Genomic DNA, 19,393 nt, shown 5'->3' on the forward strand with positions numbered 1-19,393 from the left:
GGTGAATTATGTTCCAATCACTACACTCTTCCCATTTTCCCAATGTACTTTCTCACAAAATATATCAAACAATTATCATTGAAAGTGGATTGACCTGCACATATTTATCTCGAATTGAGCAAAAATAACTATACGTTGTTTCCTAGTTTGTCATTTCTGAGAGAAAATGCGACTTTCAGTTTTGGAGATGGGTCGCACAATTTGCTTTTACTTGTTTCCAACAGATATAGGTCCCCAAGCATGTTTTTACCCCCTATTTTGCAGCCTCGTGTACACACTTTTGTCTGTAGTTGGGGGAGTCAGTGTAGACCAAAGCTTAGTACTGCTATTAGTACTTAAATGTAGCGTTTCTCATCTTGGTGTGAGATGGTACGGGGATGGGGATTTAGCAGGGGGGCATTCAAACTAGGAATGCCACTGTTCCAAAAAGACCAAAAGGGTGTCGTAATTGGCAGTAAAAAAAAAAAAATATATATATATATATATTGTACTTTCTTTCTTTTTTTTCTTTTCTTTATTTATTTATCTATTTATTTACAATTAACTTTGCATTTCGGAATATGTACTCTCTATTACTTAAGTAAAAGAGTCGAATACTTTCACCAGTCATTTTTAAATGCAAGTGTGAAGTATCTATACTTATAATTATGCAGGGCGTCCGTACCTTGTCTGCTTATAATTCAGATTGGGTCGATTGTTTCTGTCGCAGTAACTAAAACCCACTGTTAGGGGGCAGCAGAGTTATGTCGAGACCGTGACTCGCCCGATAAACATATCTGTCAGAGGAAGAAGAAGGAGCTTCCGTCGCTGACCGCTTGTAGCAAGTTGCTAATGGTGAGAAGAAGCCACTCGTTTGAAGGTATTTTCAGTGCAGTTTTAATTGAGAAATAACTAATTGTTGGTCTGGGTTGTGCACGAACACTTGTTACAAATGTTTGCGGGTGATTTGAACCGACCAAGTGAATGCTGTGTTCTGTATTTGGTGCTGTGCTGGTGTCAGGCTTCATTGTTGTGTTGTTATCAGAGGCCCGACTGTATATTTCCGGTACCATTTTGCTGTTAAACGACCTTACCATTGAAATGATAACAAATCGTTTCGCTTCAGACTGTTAATTCAGAACACTTGTATTTTAAGGATACTATCATCATGAGCTATGCAGAGAAACCAGACGACATAACAAGGGACGAATGGATGGATAAACTCAACAATGTCCATATTCAGAGAGCTGATATGAACAGACTTATTATGAACTATTTGGTGACAGGTGCGGTACTCAAAAATGATTTTTCATGAGCCGAGACGGATGCAAACAAAAGCAGAGAATATGACACCTGTCTGTTATTGTGCAACAGAGGGCTTTAAGGAGGCGGCGGAGAAGTTCAGAATGGAGTCTGGGATCGAGCCAAGTGTGGACTTGGAATCTCTTGATGAGAGAATCAAGATCAGAGAAATGATCCTGAAGGGGCAGATCCAGGATGCCATTGCACTCATCAACAGTCTGCATCCTGAGCTGCTGGATACCAATCGCTACCTGTACTTTCACTTGCAGGTAATTTCACCCATTATCTCGGTGGTCAACTCTTATCTTCACGGTTGTTGTTTGTTTTGTTGTTTGCATCGATTTAATTTGCGTTTGCAGCAGCAGCATCTTATTGAGCTCATTCGCTTGAGGGAGACGGAAGCTGCCCTGGAATTCGCTCAGTCCCAGTTAGCAGAGCAGGGGGAGGAGAGCCGAGAATGTCTGACTGAGATGGAGAGGACGCTGGCTCTGCTGGCGTTCGATAACCCCGAGGAGTCACCGTTTGGAGATCTGCTCAATATGATGCAGAGGCAAAAGGTAATGTTCAAATATAAAAGCATATGCTCATCGCTTCTCTTCAGTGATTGCAACTTATTGTTTGGTAGCTATATATCAAAGAAGAAGCAGGGTTTTGAGATGGTAAGCTAAATGTGCTCAAAATTACCTTTTTTTTGTTCTTTTTTTAATTACTTAAAAAAAATGAATTTATATGTGTGAAGGGGGACTAAATAATTTTCAGGAAACTTAGATATACGTTTATACTGATGTTTAAATCGCAATATATAGAATTAGAATCACAACCTTTTGTCAAAACAGTGATTCAAATAATGCTGTGAAATGAATTCTGGTCCGTATCGCCTAGCCCAAATTGTTACTAAGTAAATAGGTATGAATTAAGATTGTTACCCATGATATATTTGTTTGTCTTTCAGGTGTGGAGCGAAGTGAATCAATCTGTGCTTGATCATGAAAATCGGGAGTCAACACCTAAGTTGGCCAAACTCCTGAAGCTGCTGCTGTGGGCTCAAAATGAACTTGATCAAAAGAAAGTCAAGTATCCCAAAATGACAGACCTCAGTAAGGGGACCATCGAGGAGCCAAAATAATGAAAGCTTAAAACGGACACATTTCTGGTATCAATTTGTATCCCAAGAAAATGACAGAACATTGTTCTCCCCGAAAAAGTTTCCCCTTTTATTACGTTGAACTGGATTGATACAATTTTAAAATGACCACTCATTCAATAGAACATGTTATTTTACTTGGTGTTTTCATTTGGATATACTGAGCGAAATCAGTTTTTTCTTTTTCATATTTACATGTACACTATTTTTTTTTTCTGTCTATTGGCAGGGAAAGTTGGTATTTGAAGGTGAATAAAGCCTAAATTAGGCTGTCAGTCTGTATGTGACCATTAAGGTATGCTTCCAGTGAAAATGATTGGCTGCGTGCGCATGTCCTCAACAAACGCTTCCACATGTCAGCAACCAGACACTTGGGATGTTTCAAAATACTTGGTTGACTATAACTTTCCTCTTAATGGCTGAAAAGGTTAAGGCACCTGCAGAAACATGGATGCTCTTATGTATATGAGTGAAATAAGCTGCTCTTTTACTATATCTGCTGTGCTTCCGTTCGCTGTTATTTTATTTTGCAATAAATGCAAGTTTTACAATTTTACCAAAGCTTGGAGTGTTTGATACTAAGGGATGCGCTCACACACATGTGAAAAAGTGCGACTTAGAGACTAGACAGCTTCCCAACAGTTACTGAGTCAAGGCACATATTACTTACATTGGAACAATCTAACAACATGCCACCAAAGAAAAGTGCGACAAAAAGTGGATGCAGTCCACTTATACCTTCTGCCATCCAGTAGAATACATTTAGTTGTCATGATGTTGCTGGCATAGATCCAGTGGCTATTGAAGGTGTGCACACTCCTGTTCAAAACACTGTTTTTGTGATGGAACAACAAAAAGAGCCCAAGATAAATCGCCTCAAAACCTTCTCCACCCAAAATGTCTACCGTCATTGTCCATCCTATCAGAAAGCCCACATAGTTTGCTATTTGCATCTATTGTCTGTTTGCAGTTTGCAGTGATACTTTTTTTAATAAACATTTTTTGAAGTGACTTTTTCGCTTTACTTTGCTAATGTCTTAGTAAATTAAATAAATAAAATTGCCTTGTATAAAATGTGCAACTCTCAAAAGTGACACATATGTTAACTTGGGGTCAGAAAGTGATGCTTTCACTAATACACCGCAGCTCAAAGTTAACACGTCTTTGTGTTAAAAATGATAGTTAAAAATAATACTTTTATACTTTTTTGAAAATATTTTTTCAAGCTAAAATTTTCTCTTTACTTTGTGAATGTCTTAGTAAATAAAATAAATAAGATGTCCTTGCCTTGCATAAAATGAACAAGTCTCAAAAGTGAAACACATAAACCTGGATGAGGAAATGACGCTTCCACCAATGCACGCACGGCAGCAGCTGAAAGTTAATACTGTATGTGTTGTTTACATAACCGCAGGGCAGGCTGCTTCTTTATGGTGTGTTCAGAGAGTCAATTTCAATACATTTCACACATGATGCACGCCAGCATCCTTCGTATGATCGCATCCGCAGGGGCTCCTCGGCGCAGGTGTCACCGAAACGTCGACCTGCAAAGTCAAAGTACATCGTGGGGGAAGAGAGAAAAACAGCGATAGCTGACTTTTAATCAGGTTATGTGGCTGGAGTTTTGTTGTGGGGAAATCACTTCCTGGTTGAGCGTCCTCTACCGACTACAGAAAGACGTGCAGAGGTAAAAACTGACACGTGGATTTCTCCTCAGTGGGGCATCAGGACAGTCGCCTTCGCTCAGTTTCCGGTCGGGCGTTCGTGAGGCGTTTTCACGGCTGGATATGAGTCTCCGAACGCCGAAAGTCCGCTTTGTCTTCCTGTCTGCGCTGCCGGGGAGAAATTGAAGGCAACTGTCGAGGCTGCCGCGAACATCTCGGGCAGCGCGTTGGGTTGAATGGCAGTGATTCAAAAATATGGCAAGAACTATGGTCCAGATTTGCCCTGTCACAAGGAGAACCATCCGGACGACAAGACTGGAATCCCTGGATGTCACAAGAAGTGGGCCGAACACAATAATAACTGGTCAAGGTAACGTGTGCATGCGAGTGTGGGTGGGTGATACAGTTAAAGATTTCAGTGCCAATTGTTGACCCATTAAGCTAGTTCCTACTGACAACTTGAGACTTAAGCAAACAAACGATTCCACTTATCATGAAATGACATGTAGTGGAACTTAAAGGTCGATTAGTTGTCAAGGTTTGCTTCTCTGTAGTTTAATTTGAGTCGAAAGGAAGAGCTAGCTTACTCAGTGTGCCTCTGTGGAAACAAATGCAACTAAATATAATGACTTGTTGTTTAAAATTGTGTTTTTCAACCTTCATTTTTTACACAAGAAAAAAAACTCACGGCACACCACCAAAAAAAAGTCACAAAACGTGTAGCCTGTATACTGAAAAAAAAAAATTAGTCTTCAGTTTACTCACAAATGCAAATGCTGTCTATTAGTCATTGGCCTACTTTTGAACAGATGAACAAAATTTTAGGACCAATGTAGTGAAGTTGGATAATTTTCTACAGTCAACCTTGTTTAGGCAAGGGCAAGCTTATTTGTTTAGCATCTTTTGACAACACAGTGATCAAAACACCTTACATCAAATATTAGAAGCATAAATGCACAATTAAAAACATAAAATGACAGTGCAGTTAAAAACAAGACAAAAACAGGATGTACATTGTGCAAGGATCTAAAATGCAGCATCAGACTGCAGTTCTCTGGAAATTTGTTCCACATCGTGTCATACTAAAAACAAAAAAAAATACAGTATTATGTATATTCAATTACTTTCCAGTAATTAATTATCTATTGTTCTATTTTTACTATTCATAGTAAGTTGAGTATTTAGGGCATGTGACACCGTTTGAAATGTCACAGTACCGGTAATTTTGATGTGTCAACTTTGAGAATGCCACAGGATTCTGGTCCATACGAGCTTAGTGGTGGATATTTTTAACTAAAACTTGTCAGATAACTGGAAACATGGTTCCCTGAGTAACAGATGAAATGAAAGGGAAAGAAAGACATAATGAAGTTACTGATTTAAGACATAATAAAGTTACTGATTTAATCTAATTCAAATGTGTTTTTCAAAAAGATCTTCTACATATAAGTGATATCACACAAAAACAATTCCACAAGAAGGCCAACTTTTCTGAAACGAAGACATGAATTTCTCCAGAAGCCATCATCCGATTTTCAATATTCTTGATGTATTGGACTCTGGTTGAAGAGGCCATTCCAACCGGACGTTTCGGTGCATTTATGGGAAATGGTGTCGCGTTGCAAATGTAATTGTTTTGCCCATCACAATACGTCACTGGCATAGACAGATGAACAAAGATACATTACTTGTAGTAAATACAAATAATTGTCGCTCATTAATTGTAACTTGAGAGTTTTCTGCAGTACACCTGATGATCTTTCACACTAATTAGGAATAACTGACTTCAAGGTGAATTATCAACATGTACTCAGTTACAATTTTTGTCAATAGAATGTTAAAAACAACCGCAGCTAAAAGAGTTTTGTACATTCACCAAAATTGATCAGAAGACAATTAAAAATGCATGACTAAAAACACTAATGAAATTACAGTGGTACCTCTACTTACGAAATTAATATGTTCTGGAAGAAAGTTCTTAAGTAGAAAAATTTGTAAGTAGAGACGCATTTTCCATGTAAATGCCCTAATCCGTTCCAAGCCTCCCAAATTTCAGACATAAATGTTTTATAAAGCATAAAAATGCATCAAAACATGTAACAAATACATGTTACAATTAGATTATTGCACAATAAATGAGAGTTGTGCATAATGTAAATAACAAAGAATAGAGTAAAGAATAAAAATGATGGTCATTTACCTTTTTAACTGCTGTCCTCATCGTTTTTTTGCCCTCTGGTTCATGTTCTCCTCCCTCAGAAGTGTTTTTTTTTTTTGCCTGGTGTTTTGTAAAGAACTGATCCATGGATGTTTTTTTTTATTTTTTTAAAAACAATCCTTCGTTAATGTCCAATGCAAACATCATCTTAGTGAGCAAACGCCCGACTGGTGAACACTTTTTCTGGGCGATTCTTTTAAACAAATTTTGAAACTTCATGGAAACTTCCGGTATGGCGAGGCATCTTTTTTTTTTTTTTTTTTTTTTAAGGCCCGTCTCGTCGCAATTAAAAACTTACTGTGCCTTCATCAATCGCCAATTGTTTGAATGTTTGCACAAATTCGTTGGCCGTTAGTTCATACATTTACGAACACCTCATGGGCCGCGGGATGAATGATGAGGACGCTGTATAGACACCGATCTAGTATACGCTCATACCTATGGTAAAAGTTCCTCTTAGCCAATGGGATGCCAGAAACATGCACAAACACAGATCTAGTATACGCTCATAGATACCTATGGTAGGAAATAGCCATAGCCGAAAGTATGCTGCGTTCGGTAATGTATTTTTACCTTTCGTATCTAGAAATTTCTTTCGTAACAACAGGCAATATTTTCCCGTTGAGGAGTTTCGTAACTCGAAAATTTAGTATGAAGAGACGTTCGTAAGTAGAGGTTCCACTGTATAAACAGTACAAAGACAATCTCATGCTGTGCTGATAGCCAAGGAGTAAAAAGGGCTTTAAATAAATAGACCCATCATGTCACATATAATACTGTCACGAGGATGCATGCAAGAACAAGAAACGTATATTGTTTTGAAACGGTGCAATCCTTCCTGTGCAGGCCAGTGGCGAGGATATGGACAGTGGTGCTCTTGCTTGGCACGTGCCTCCTCTACTGTGCCCGGGTGGCCATGCCCATCTGTGCCGTCAGCATGGCGGAGAAGTTCAACTGGAGCAAGAAGGAATCTGGCATGGTCCTGGGGAGCTTCTTCTGGGGTTACTGCTTCACACAAGTGTTTGGAGGCTACGTCAGCGACCGGTGGGTGTCGTCATGTGTTTGTGTCCTACCGTGGATCTCATAACAAAGTCACAGTAACAGGTTGACGCTAATAAGTGTGCTCTGTGTGCTGACAGGGTGGGAGGAGAAAAAGTCCTCTTGTTGTCTGCTGCTGCCTGGGGCTCCATGACAGCCTTCACTCCCATCTTGGCTCATTTTTGCTCCCAGCCGATCTTCTCAATGACACTGGCCCGCTTCCTTATGGGCCTTTTACAAGGTGAACTCGTTTGATTGCCCGATGACAGCGCGGTAGTCATAATCTTGGCAGGATGACCGTGTTTACAAGAAATCTTCAACAAACCTGTACTGGAGTTGTTTGGCCAGTCCTGCAAAGTAATTCTGTTTGCACTAAATAATCCTGGAACTGTATTTCCTCTTTTGAAGCTATTCTGACTCACTCTTAGCTACACCTGGGCAACCTAATGACTACGGCTGGGTATTTATTCGAATTGCCTCAATCGATTCAATTGTGATTTTTCCCGATTTGATTCGCTTCAGTTCAAGCAGATATCGATTAGTTATGGGAAAATCAATTCTTTCGATGTCTTTGGTTTTGGTTTGATTTGGTTTATTAAACATCGAACATGCAATACAAATTATACAATAAAAGTGAAGGAAAGAAAACAAAAGCCAAAAAGGAAAATAATTATCAGCAAAGTCAGAATTCATGTTCTTAAATGTCAAGGACATTTAAAAAAAAACAAAAAAAACAAAAACTCCACAAATATTCAATTTCAAAGTAAGATATAATCAAGGGCAATCCTGATGTTGGACAATACTCTGAGCTAGCCTGGACAATTTCTATGTCATGAGAATAATTAATTAATTAATTAATTAATTAATTAATTAATTAATTAATTAATTAATTAATTTATTTATTTATTTATTAATTTATTTATTAATTAATTAATTAATTAATTAATTAATTAATTAATTAATTAATTAATTAATTAATATTTTATTTTTTTTCCTCATCTTTGAAAAATGTCAAATATATTGCTGGTAAAAAAAAAAATCAAAGTAAATATTGCTGAGGCAGTAACTGGTCAAATGGTTTAGTTTATTAATTAAAGTAACACTTGTTCTAATTGCTTAAGTGTAACAAACAGACATCAGCAAGGATGAGATGAAAGTAGTTTCACAATTCAAATTTAATAATTGTAATTATAATCTTAAAATATTGTGAATTGTCTTAAAGTGCAATAAGTCAGGTCTTTCATAAATGTAACTCAACTCAACTCAACTTTATTTATAAAGCGCTTTAAGAACAGGCGTTGCTGTATACAAAGTGCTGTACATAAACATCAGTTTTGCAGTAAACAAGAACAAAGCAAACATTTTGAAGTGCGAATACAGTTGTTGTTTTTTTACAAGTACATTATACATCAGTGAACAAATATTTTCTTAAGAATTTATGGGGAAATAGAGATTATTTAAATAATCGATTCATGACTATGAATTGATATTGGACTCGAAATGTAAAATCGATTCAATATTGATTATTCAATTATTTTTTTTTTTCAGCGAACAAACTGCGAGAATCGGCAGTTAGAAAACAACAGTGGCTTGTTTACGTTTCAACCCAGTTTTAGCCAAAATGCGTGACGTCTCTCGTGCAACAAGAGGGAATACGTAAAACTGTGCTCCTTCCGTATGCAGAGTGCCAACATGAAGGGCACTATTATGGTTTATTTGGATTGGCGAACAAGTTTTGTTTGGTTATTTTAGATTGTATTATTTTACATATTGTGTACAGATGCAGCTGTTTTAAAAGTGCTGTAACAATGTTACATTAATTTAAGTAAAAGGAACTTTTGGAGAATTCTCATACAAATTGAATTGGAAAAGACTGAAGGACAAAAAGATTGCATGTTGCGTAATTTGTTTTGAGCCATGGTTGATTTTGCATACCTCAGTGTGATGTGGTACACGATCTCATTTGGAAGCTGCAAGTCCAACAACAAACACAATGATTGTGCATCTTTGTCTAAATTATATGTTTGCTTTAAGTTTCTTTGTTGATCATTTGTGCAATATTGATTGCAGGTGTCCATTACCCTTCGTTGGCAAGCCTGTGCTCTCAGAAGGTGGTGGAGAGTGAGCGAGGCTTCCTCATGAGCACCGTGGGCAGCGGATCCTACTTGGGGTGAGTCACATCTTGCGCAATCAGCCTGTCGTGCAGCGGGCTCCGTCGCAACACGTGTGACTTTTTGCAGCACCCTCGTGATCGGAGGGGCTGGTTCCCTCATGTTGGACCTGTACGGCTGGGAGAGCGTCTTCTATGTGTCGGGTCTGCTGGCCGTCATGTGGGCATACTGCATGTGGAAATACTTACTCCGAGGAGAAGGCAAGTGTGGTTTTTGGAGTCGGTACAAATGAGGTCTGTGTCGTCTCGTACGCAAACCTGTCTGTGTTCTTTTGTACTCGCAGGGCCAATCATCACTCTGGAGTCCCTGGGAAGTGGCGGTCCACAGTCCAAATTGACCAAAAGGCATTGGTTACGGCTCTTTAAGCAACCTGCAGTCTGGTGAGGAAATGATTGAGAGGCCATGCATACGTGGAGGAGAACATGTGTAAAATGTGTACTACTGTACACCCGCTTGGTCCGTGTTGTAGAGTTTAAGGCTCAGTTGGATCCAGCACCTGATTGGTCGCAACGTCCTCTTGCTAAAATCTTTATCTGGTTAGGATCACCGGTCATCAGTTTAGCTGTCTTTAAACTTCTGATGTTGACCTCCACCATGTCTCACCTCCTGTTTTAATAAAGCATATATGTTAATGCCGAGATACACCAGTCCGACATCTGGAGTCGGACAGCGTTGGCCGATGGCATGTTGAATCGGCGTTGGGGCATTTGATCACTGTGATTGGCTGTTAGCTAGCGAATCAGCGCACAGGACAAGCAGAGGAAGTGACAGTACTGATTTTGCGCATCGTCACCCTGCCATACCTCCGCATTTGAACGTACAATGTCGTCTGTCTAGACAGAAGATCGGGAAGATGACTTTGTCTCTTTGGTTCAAGAGAGACCGCCATTATGATATTACTGTTAAAGGGTATGCCGATAAAGGTATGAAAGCCAAACTATGGCATGTCATGGGGACACGAATGGATATAGCAGGTAGGATTTACTTTTATATACGATACTGTGCAGAAAGCCAGAGGCTTTCATTCAGGTGGGAGGACATAAGTAACCGGTATGCATTGTTTACGTTTTTATATCTCGCCCCCGTAAAGAGGTTTTCGGTTGCCTTTAGGAATAATGACTACTGCGGCTGATGGTATGGAGGGGAATTACTTCTCGCGCATGCGCTGTAGGTACATAATAGTCGGTGCGGTGTGTATTTACGTCATTTGCACATGTGACATGCCAACGCCACGGGGGTAGGCGTCGGTCACATTCGGCCAACGTCGGAGTGGTGTATCTAGGCCTTTATAATCCACATTTCATGAGACAGGAAAAAATTTTTTTTTTTAATTATGACGTCAACATTTCAGACTAGAGAATTTTTATGTAATATCCAAAGTTAAAAAGTTCAAGTTAAATTAGTGCATATTACCAGTCTTCTTCACTTTCATGAATTGTTGTTTTAAATGTTAAACCTCTATTACTAAACTTAACAGTTTTCAAATGGCACATTATTTGTAAGGTTTGTTTGTCAACTTCCAAGCAATTTCTCTCTGGTCTGGTTTCTTTTATTTTATGATATACCAGAAGATTAACAGATCAGATCGTTGTTGATGGTTGCGTAACGGCAGGCATGAATTTGCCTTAATGGGAAACAGACTGCACAGAGAGCAACTTTAGCTCTCAAATTACAAACAAACAGAGCAACATGTTGCACCTTTTGTGTGTTTACATCTGCATCATGTGTTCCCATTGAATGTTCTCATTGATTTATGCGTGTTTCTCTATTTTGCTTTATTTGTTGACCAGCGCCGTGATCATTACTCACCTTTGCACAGCAAGCACCTTCTTCACTTTGTTGTCATGGCTGCCAACCTTCTTTAAAGAAACGTTCCCTTATGCTAAGGTAACCTGAGCCATTTATGGAGGAGGGCAAAAACACACTCATGATAAAGTTTTTAGCACCAAGAACATGCCCAACTGGATTGTGTGGATAAATAAACATAAAGCCGAGGGTTTATGCCCTTGTTGTGATTACACAATGCCCTTTGCTGTGCTTGTCCATCATAATACGGTAGTTACCATGACTACACTTCTTTCTTCGTCATGGACAGCAGGCATTACAATAATGGCTGCAAACAAGACTGCTATTATGGCGGAAGAGTATGCAAATCAAGGCAAAAGCAAATGATTTGAAGATAGAAATATATTTTGTATGCAAACATACAGTCCCCACCAAAAAGAATGACATGGCGGTTTCTTTTTTTTTTTTTTGTATACTGAAGATATTTATTCCAAATACAATTGTTTCATATTCATCTTTTGATGTGAAACCACAGTTTTTTTCAGTATACAACAAAAGCAAAAGAATTGACTATGCCTTTCCAAAACTTTTGGAGCGGGACTGTTTTCCAGTGTAGTTCAAAAATATAATGAAGAAAAGTAGTCAACATGAAGCAAATGCATCTTAAAACCTGACTAGAAAATGTCCATGTGTGTTTTGTGGTTAATTGATCGTGTGTCCCTCCAGGGTTGGGTGTTCAATGTCATCCCTTGGTTGGTGGCAATCCCCTCATCTCTCTTTAGTGGCTACCTGTCAGACCACCTCATAAGTCAAGGTAGAAGACTTAACACTATAGGCATCGACATTTTCAAATGTACTCGTTGCACTCAGACGGCTGTCCAAATGTCATCCCGACAGGCTTTGACACGGCCTCAGTGAGGAAGTTGATGCAGGTAGAACCATCATGCAAATGTCCTGATCCTTTCAGTTCTTGATTCATGTGTCTCTGCACGTTTGCCTCTCTAGTTTTTTTCAATGGGGGTTTGCAGTGTGTTTACCCTGCTCCTGTGCGGAAACACCACATTCTCCTGGGCCATAGCGTTCGTGTCGGCCACTATGGGCCTCACCACCTTCAGTCACAGGTATTGCCATTCTGCGTGCACCTTTTTTCTTGGTTTAGTGCATATTACCTTATATAGTGCCCCTTGTGGTGATAGTTGTCAAAAACATCCCATTTGCTCATCCCTGTCCAAGTTATTTGTCTTGACCCAAGATTGTGTGATAGTCCTGCTATTTGTTGTTGAAAAGTGTTTTGGATAAACCCCTTGACATGCAACATCTGGTTTGTGAGGGTGTCCCACACAAGAAACACAACAGGGCCATCCATAACACCACACCAGACAGAAAATACAGAAAAAGAAGATGGGAAAACAAACAAATACAACAAATATATGAAATAAAAATAAAGTACAAAAACACCTATTTGGAGCATTTCCCTCAAGACTAGAGAATTTCTCGAAATAACTTACCTCCCCTAAAAGTGCTTGTGCATGGGCTTCCTCTAGTGGTCTACAAAAGTATCACTGAATTAAATAAAAATGGAAATGGACAAAATTTTAAAAACATTTGAGAATGACATTTGTAGCTATGTATATATTCTGGTTGAACTTTTTTTTTTTCTTCTTTTTTTTTTAATCACAATACGTTTTTAAGTACAGTTGATTAGTATTTAACTTTTAAGTACATCACATTTGCATTTACACATACAGTACATTTGCATCTTTAAAAAAAAAATCCAGTACATTTGTTACTTTTCAAGTACAGTACATTTTGCAAGTAAAGTTCAATTGTATTTAACTTTTAGGTGCAATTTGCATATATTCCTTAAGTACTGAAAATCCATTTCAGTACATTTTTTTAAAAAACCTTTTATGTGCAATACATTTGAATGGAATCATTATTTGTACTGCCTTTTCTTTTCCTGTATTTAAGCGCAGTGGTGATGTTCAAACTTAGCATAGTGTTAGAGTGGCTTACAAGGGATAAAATATATTTATTTCAGTGACACTTCTGCACACTAAATATCTTACTCACTGTAGACAAGATTTTGCAATGTTACAGAAAATCACAAATGGTCGAGTTTGTCTTTGAAAACTGGGGAGCAGGTTTCCCGAAAAATCTGGAATCTGCAAATAATTGAATATGCGAGATACCCACGGCGTTCATTCAACTGGAGATCTTATGGATTTTCTTCTGCATTACAAAGTACAACTTGATAACACAATGATAGCGTAACTGCTGTACCTTGTGGGAGATATGGAAAATAAGGGGGTGAAATTAAGACATAGTGACCGTTTTTAGATTCCAAGTAATGTTGGAACCACAAAATGTGTTTGTACATTCCAAATAAAACTATAACCGCAAACATTTTGAAAATCTCTGAAGAGATTTGTAACGTTTTTTTGCCAGAGCAGTTGGTTTGGCATCTGGCATTCTGGGTTACAATTTCACTTGGTCATTTCAATATTGTAACTGGTGCACATCATGAAGTGACATACCGGGTCGGGCACATTCCTACACAGAAAGAAACAAAGGATTAGCATATTTATCTTATTTGCATTCTATCTCTCGGAAAGTCACGGTTCAATGACAAATCGGCTACGTGTTTTCTTTTCTTTGCTGTATGTAGAAGATTAATCACGGCAACAAAATGGCAGCATTTCTGTGTCACGATAGTTGCTGCTTATAATCGAATTGATTTCTGATCAATGTACAGTAGAAGCTGAAAGCAAGACATACCATTTGCCCTTAGAAGGGGAAGTAGTCGTGGAAATGTATCTGGCGATGCTTTGGTCTCAAACTGCATTCATAACTAGACTAAGTGCAATTTCTGGAGAAATTGCTTGGGAATGCTGAAAGCTAATAGCTGAATGCAAAAATTTGAATCCATGTGGAATGCTTATGAAGTACATAGAGAGATAAATTCTGAAGTTATTACCTCCTGGTTACTGTGCAATACACTTTACCACCTGTGCCACCAAGCAGTATCAGACACCTGGTAACGATAAGTGGGCGTGGAAAGTGATACTTAGAAAAAGTTCAATGGCTTTCCCATTGAAAATGAATGGAGAAAAGTTGATATCAAACTTTTAAAATTGTACAAATATTGGGAGTCATGTGGAATCAGATGATATATACCCCGGGAGGTGTGAATTTTTGAAGCTAGCGGAAAAAAAGTGAGAATAAAAATCACAATAACGTGAGTATGCTTCTGAATTCCCACAATTACCACCATTTTTTGCTTTGTGCTTTTTTTTTATGTTAAACATATTTCCACATCTATTCCTCATTGTATTGTCGCTCAGATTTGACAATAATCAACTGAACAAGGTGAGCTAATGACACTTTTTCTTTACAGTGGTGTATCTGTCAACGTTCAAGATCTTGCTCCATCTTGTGCAGGGGCCTTGTTTGGTAAGTGAAAAACAATATTTGGATGAATAACTCAACAGGAGGATCATTTTGTATCAAAGTTTAACATAGCGTACCTTCGTGTGGGTGTTTTTTTTGACAGGTGTTATGAACACATGCGGGGCATTCTCAGGTGAGTTTCTTTCATTTGACAACAGCGGGGAAAACAACATAAATTATTCCACAGATTTATTTTTATTTTTTTGGTCACCTTTTAACACACGCTTTGGTCAAATAATTAATCCTCCGCTCAAAATGCTGACTTTGAGCTCACAACGCCTGCTGTCAGCAGCGTCGCCTCCCGCGCGTCATGTTTGTTTCATCAAGAAAACAGCATCACGGCGTCTGCGACAGATGAATAATGGAAGACGCGCAATGACAGGCCGTCGTCAGTCCTGGGAGGGAGTCACGATGAACTGTGACATTTTTCCCACTGGCGGCAATGTGATGCCATCACAGACCTTTCATCTCTGTGGCCTAATCTATCGTTTGTGTGTGCATGTGTGTGTGTGTGTGTAGGAGTCCTTATGGTGTATTTCTCGGGGTATCTCATCGAGTCCACAGGCTCATGGGCGTCCATGTTCGGCCTCATCACCCTCGTCAATCTGCTCGGCCTGTGCATCTTCTTGGCTTTCGCCGAGGCCCGCCGCGTCGACATCGAACCCAGCAAAATACGCCATCAGCACGTCCATATTTGAATACGCCGTCCCATACCGGAGTTTATTGTCAACGTGGGAGGTCTGTCTATCTGTCTGTCTGTCATACACGTACATAGAAACATGCGCACAAAGCACACAGCTGTGTCTGCCTATTGTTGCTCACATATACTGTAGTTACACAAGCTCAAATCATAAAAAGAGCAGCGTGGTGTTAGGGAACTGATCAGGGAGGCTGCTTATGGGAGTGACTTTTCAGGATGTACAAAAAGCACATAATGGTTAAATATAACTTAGAGTAGCACCTTTTTTTGTAGTTAGGAAGGAGAAATCAAAACATTTTCTGTCATGTTTGTTAAAAAATTCGTTATGACTTGACATTAGTGCTTGATAAATATATTCTGTGAAACAATCAGCGCTCTATTGACCCATCTTGGAGCTTACCTATTTGTTTTTTTTTCTTTTCTTTTTTTTGTAGAAACGCTTACTGCCGTAAAGGTTATTTCTTCTTCTATGCAATTATAATGGGCACTATCTGTGGGAGTTCCACTATACAAGAAATCAAAACGCCCAATAAGAGACAAAAATGTGTTAGTCATTTGTCGTGTATTTGTGGCACACTTGTTAGATGCAAAACCCCCATGACCCCAGACTCACCCGTTACCTTACTCAGGGATGTGCAGGCAGTCCTCTCCACTGCATGTGATGAGTAAAGTTTAAAAAAAAAAAAAAACTTTAACGTCAGTGTTCTTTTTTGTCACATATACTGCACATGCTGATGGTCAACATTCTAATATATTTAATGAATATGTGACATATTAAGTCTTTCTGATTGTCCAGAAAAATGCGTGAACGTTATATGACCAGTAGAGGAAGCCTTGTGGCCGAGCAGACATACTGTAGCAGCGATCTTGAACCGGGTGATCATCCATCCATCCATCCATCCATCCATTTTCTTAACCGCTTATTCCTCACAAGTGTCAAGGGGGGTGCTGGAGCCTATCACAGCCAGCTTCAGGCAGCGGGTGTGGTACACCCTGAACTGGTTGCCAGCCAATTACAGCCGGGTGATCTCTTCCTTTCAAACAAGACTGAACTTGACCTTACATTAATTAATTTATTTTTGGACATTGTGGAATTGATTGAATCAGTGTCTCACCAGTCACATTGTCACCCCAGATGAGCACCTTAGTCGAGTTTAGTCATAATGAAGTGTTACTGTAACACTAAATGTTAACGGTTTGAGGTTTTGATTTATTTTTTTTTCCTTTCCCCTCCAAGGACACAATGCTCGTGTGACAAATGATTGACATCTCGTGCGTTTTCCTTCTCTGATTGGATGCTTTTCCTCTGGGTGTTGTGGTTTCCTGTATATCAAATAATTAGTGGAACAAGATGTTTTCCACAGATTTTTTTTTTAATCACATTATTCTGTCAAGTCATTATGACACATTTTACAGTAATATGACAAAAAGTGATTGAAAAGAAATATTTTTTTTTAAAATAGCAAACTCCCTTAAAAGGTGCATGTCCTTTCAGGAAATAGAAAAAAGTAGCCTACTTAAGCAAGAGCCATGAAACTTTACACAGGGGTGGGATTGTTGGCAAAAGAGAAATCAAGTAAAATTCCGAAAAATCCTAAAATGTGTCTTCACTTTTGCAAACAATTTTCGAGATGTTCTGCATGTTAAAAACCTCAATTTCTCAGTACAATTTGGGAATATTGATGGCAAGGCATACACTGGACAGGAAGTTGGAGTCTAGGGTTATAATGTTGCATTCGAGGATGGTCGGAAGTCGGACTTTTCCGAGTTCAAACCAGGAAGTGTGTACGGGAACACCCCCTTGAACTCGGAAATTCCGCTTGCGAAATTGGAAGAAAAAAGGACTTCACTGGCGGACTACAATGTGACGTCACTCTGAATGGTAAAACACAATTTAGTCGAGTATAAAACTAGATAGCTTTCTTCATTCATAAATATTCGCCATAATTCCACGTAACACAACGTACGTGACAGTATTGCCGCTATCGCCCTGCATGAAATTAAATTATACGCCCAACTACTTAACTGTATGGAATGCTTATGAAATAAGATTAAAACAATAAATGAAGCAAATTTGCAAAAAAAAAAAAAAAAAAAAAGTAGGTTTTCTCGAGGTCAAAATGAGTTTTGAGGTCCAAAAAAAAAATAAAAAATTTGTCGCTATCCGCCATTTTGGTTGTTAACGTTCGCCTCGAACGCGTTCGGGTCGGAAATGGGAAAAAAACAATTCTGAAAAATCCGACTTCCGACCATCCTCGAATGCAGCATAATATCATGTAAACGGGATGGGAAGAAATAATGAGTCAGTAAATTGATTAAGAATGGGTAACTTCCCCCATTGTCAACCAAGTACGTGTAGTAACATTTTCATCCAGACTGTTGATCCGGATTTGGATTTAGGTTTTTGCGTTGATAGAATTGTGCGTTTGAATTTTCCCCATTTCCAGAAAGTGCTTCTGCATTGTGACATTCTCGTTCTAAAACGCGTCAAGCAAGCATTTGCTTGGTCTGCCTCTTCCTTGTGTTTTTGTGAGGTGTTGTTGGCAGCGCTCTGATTTCCTGTAACTGTTTGTTCCCCGTCACCATGGTTACAATGTTCGGTTCTGATGAGGTGAAGAAGCTTGGCGCTAATGAGTGCGTCCTACCTGTTTGCTGTCTTAACAAATGTTTGAAAGCAGAAAGACCAAAGTTACTGAAAATTTGCTTTTTTTATGTTGTTTTATGCCATAGAAATACCTCAATTATTTTGAATAGCATACTTATATATTTTTATGGCTTAAGATGTATTTGGTATATTTTTAGAGAATAAATATTTTAAGTTGCGATGGCAAGGGAAAAAAAGGCTGTTAGACGTGACTCGTCTTTATGTGAATCTTTCTTTATTGAAAACAGCTATCGCACATCTTGTCAAAATTTGTCTTAGTTGGGAGATCTCTCTTCCCTCTATAGTCTCATCCTTTGCTTTGCTGTGAACTTGTTGCACACAGACATGATGAATGTTTCACCATGTTGCAAGACAATGGGAGATCTTTGTAGAAGAGCGAAGACTTTTTTGTGTTTGTTGTCCCACATACGGAAATTATAAATGATTGCTTTTAGCATTTAGTCTCGCTGTCGGAAGTTTTTGAAAGTTCAGGTGCTTAGTTAACTTTGCCAATCTATGCATTTATGTTTTTGAGCCTGCTTGGGAATCATGCTGATGATTGTGTCACTGTGTATCAGCTTGACCTTTACATACAAAGGCACATCTCTGTGTATTGTAATGGGCATTTTTTTTTCAATGCACACCGCATTCCTTGGCCCAAATATAGTCAGACTATTTTGTATCACAGTGAAAATATCATTCCTATTTTTAACCACAAGCAGCTTCTTTGTAGGGTCAGCAATAGAAAACAGGATAAAGTAATATATTTCAACATCATTTAGTGCATATTGGATACTCTGAAAGTTCACATCCATTGTACGTTGTTATTCAATAAGAATGCCTTTAACACATCTGTTACCATATCTGTTAAAAAAAAAAAAGATATTTTCAGATGCATTGTTTGTCTTTTTCTCCTTCAGTCTGTAACATTTACACAATTAGTTGCTCAGTGTGTTTTCTGAGAGCTCTCTTGAGAGATTTGATATTAAAAAATGAATGTGTTACTGCGAAAATGCAGTATGATAAAATTTAACTTATGCTGTTATTTAAAAGCATGTCTTAACTTTTAATAAAAACAATATTTTGTCACCACTTGTGAATTGGCTACAATATTTGGAGAATATATTGAATATTTCAGGCATCTTCATGTGGTTTCTGTTCAATACCACTGGGAGGCAGTAGAGTGTCGATTATAAGACGACTGCAAAGCTGGAGGCCTTTTTTTTTTTTTCTACAGTCGAACACGACCGGCTTGACCTGACCTCGCAATCGATCACTGCGTCAGCTATCGAACCGGT

The 19,393-nt window shown here is 38.6% G+C and overlaps 2 protein-coding genes across 3 annotated transcripts; both read left to right on the top strand.

Annotated features, from left to right (window-relative positions):
* Positions 1-715: 715 nt before the first annotated feature.
* Positions 716-3,345, top strand: LOC144013987 (glucose-induced degradation protein 8-B homolog). Of its 2 annotated transcripts, none has more exons than XM_077513440.1 (5): positions 716-834; positions 1,136-1,265; positions 1,354-1,550; positions 1,641-1,838; positions 2,234-3,345. In XM_077513440.1, the coding sequence occupies exons 1-5, from the start codon at positions 832-834 to the stop codon at positions 2,405-2,407; spliced, it is 702 nt and encodes a 233-aa protein (XP_077369566.1). In that variant the 5' UTR covers positions 716-831; the 3' UTR covers positions 2,408-3,345. The 2 variants fall into 2 exon arrangements, with proteins under 2 accessions (XP_077369566.1, XP_077369567.1); XM_077513441.1 differs by having other exon boundaries at positions 741-859; positions 2,234-3,343.
* Positions 3,346-3,857: 512 nt separating this feature from the next.
* Positions 3,858-19,187, top strand: slc17a9b (solute carrier family 17 member 9b). The gene is made up of 13 exons (XM_077513439.1): positions 3,858-4,459; positions 7,154-7,351; positions 7,447-7,586; positions 9,416-9,515; positions 9,586-9,716; positions 9,800-9,896; positions 11,307-11,403; positions 12,028-12,115; positions 12,199-12,233; positions 12,307-12,422; positions 14,699-14,754; positions 14,855-14,884; positions 15,271-19,187. The coding sequence occupies exons 1-13, from the start codon at positions 4,326-4,328 to the stop codon at positions 15,447-15,449; spliced, it is 1,401 nt and encodes a 466-aa protein (XP_077369565.1). The 5' UTR covers positions 3,858-4,325; the 3' UTR covers positions 15,450-19,187.
* The last annotated feature ends 206 nt before the right edge of the window (positions 19,188-19,393 follow it).

Source organism: Festucalex cinctus, chromosome 2, assembly GCF_051991245.1.
Source record: "Festucalex cinctus isolate MCC-2025b chromosome 2, RoL_Fcin_1.0, whole genome shotgun sequence".
NCBI classification, from domain to species: domain Eukaryota; kingdom Metazoa; phylum Chordata; class Actinopteri; order Syngnathiformes; family Syngnathidae; genus Festucalex; species Festucalex cinctus.

Coding starts and splice junctions, on each gene's coding strand:
- LOC144013987 (XM_077513440.1), top strand. Junction 1,551..1,640: donor ACCTGTACTTTCACTTGCAG/GTAATTTCACCC, acceptor TTGCGTTTGCAG/CAGCAGCATCTTATTGAGCT. Junction 1,839..2,233: donor ATATGATGCAGAGGCAAAAG/GTAATGTTCAAA, acceptor TTTGTCTTTCAG/GTGTGGAGCGAAGTGAATCA.
- slc17a9b (XM_077513439.1), top strand. CDS start 4,326: ATGGCAGTGATTCAAAAATATGGCAAGAACTATGGTCCAGATTTGCCC. Junction 7,587..9,415: donor CCTTATGGGCCTTTTACAAG/GTGAACTCGTTT, acceptor TATTGATTGCAG/GTGTCCATTACCCTTCGTTG. Junction 11,404..12,027: donor AAACGTTCCCTTATGCTAAG/GTAACCTGAGCC, acceptor GTGTCCCTCCAG/GGTTGGGTGTTCAATGTCAT.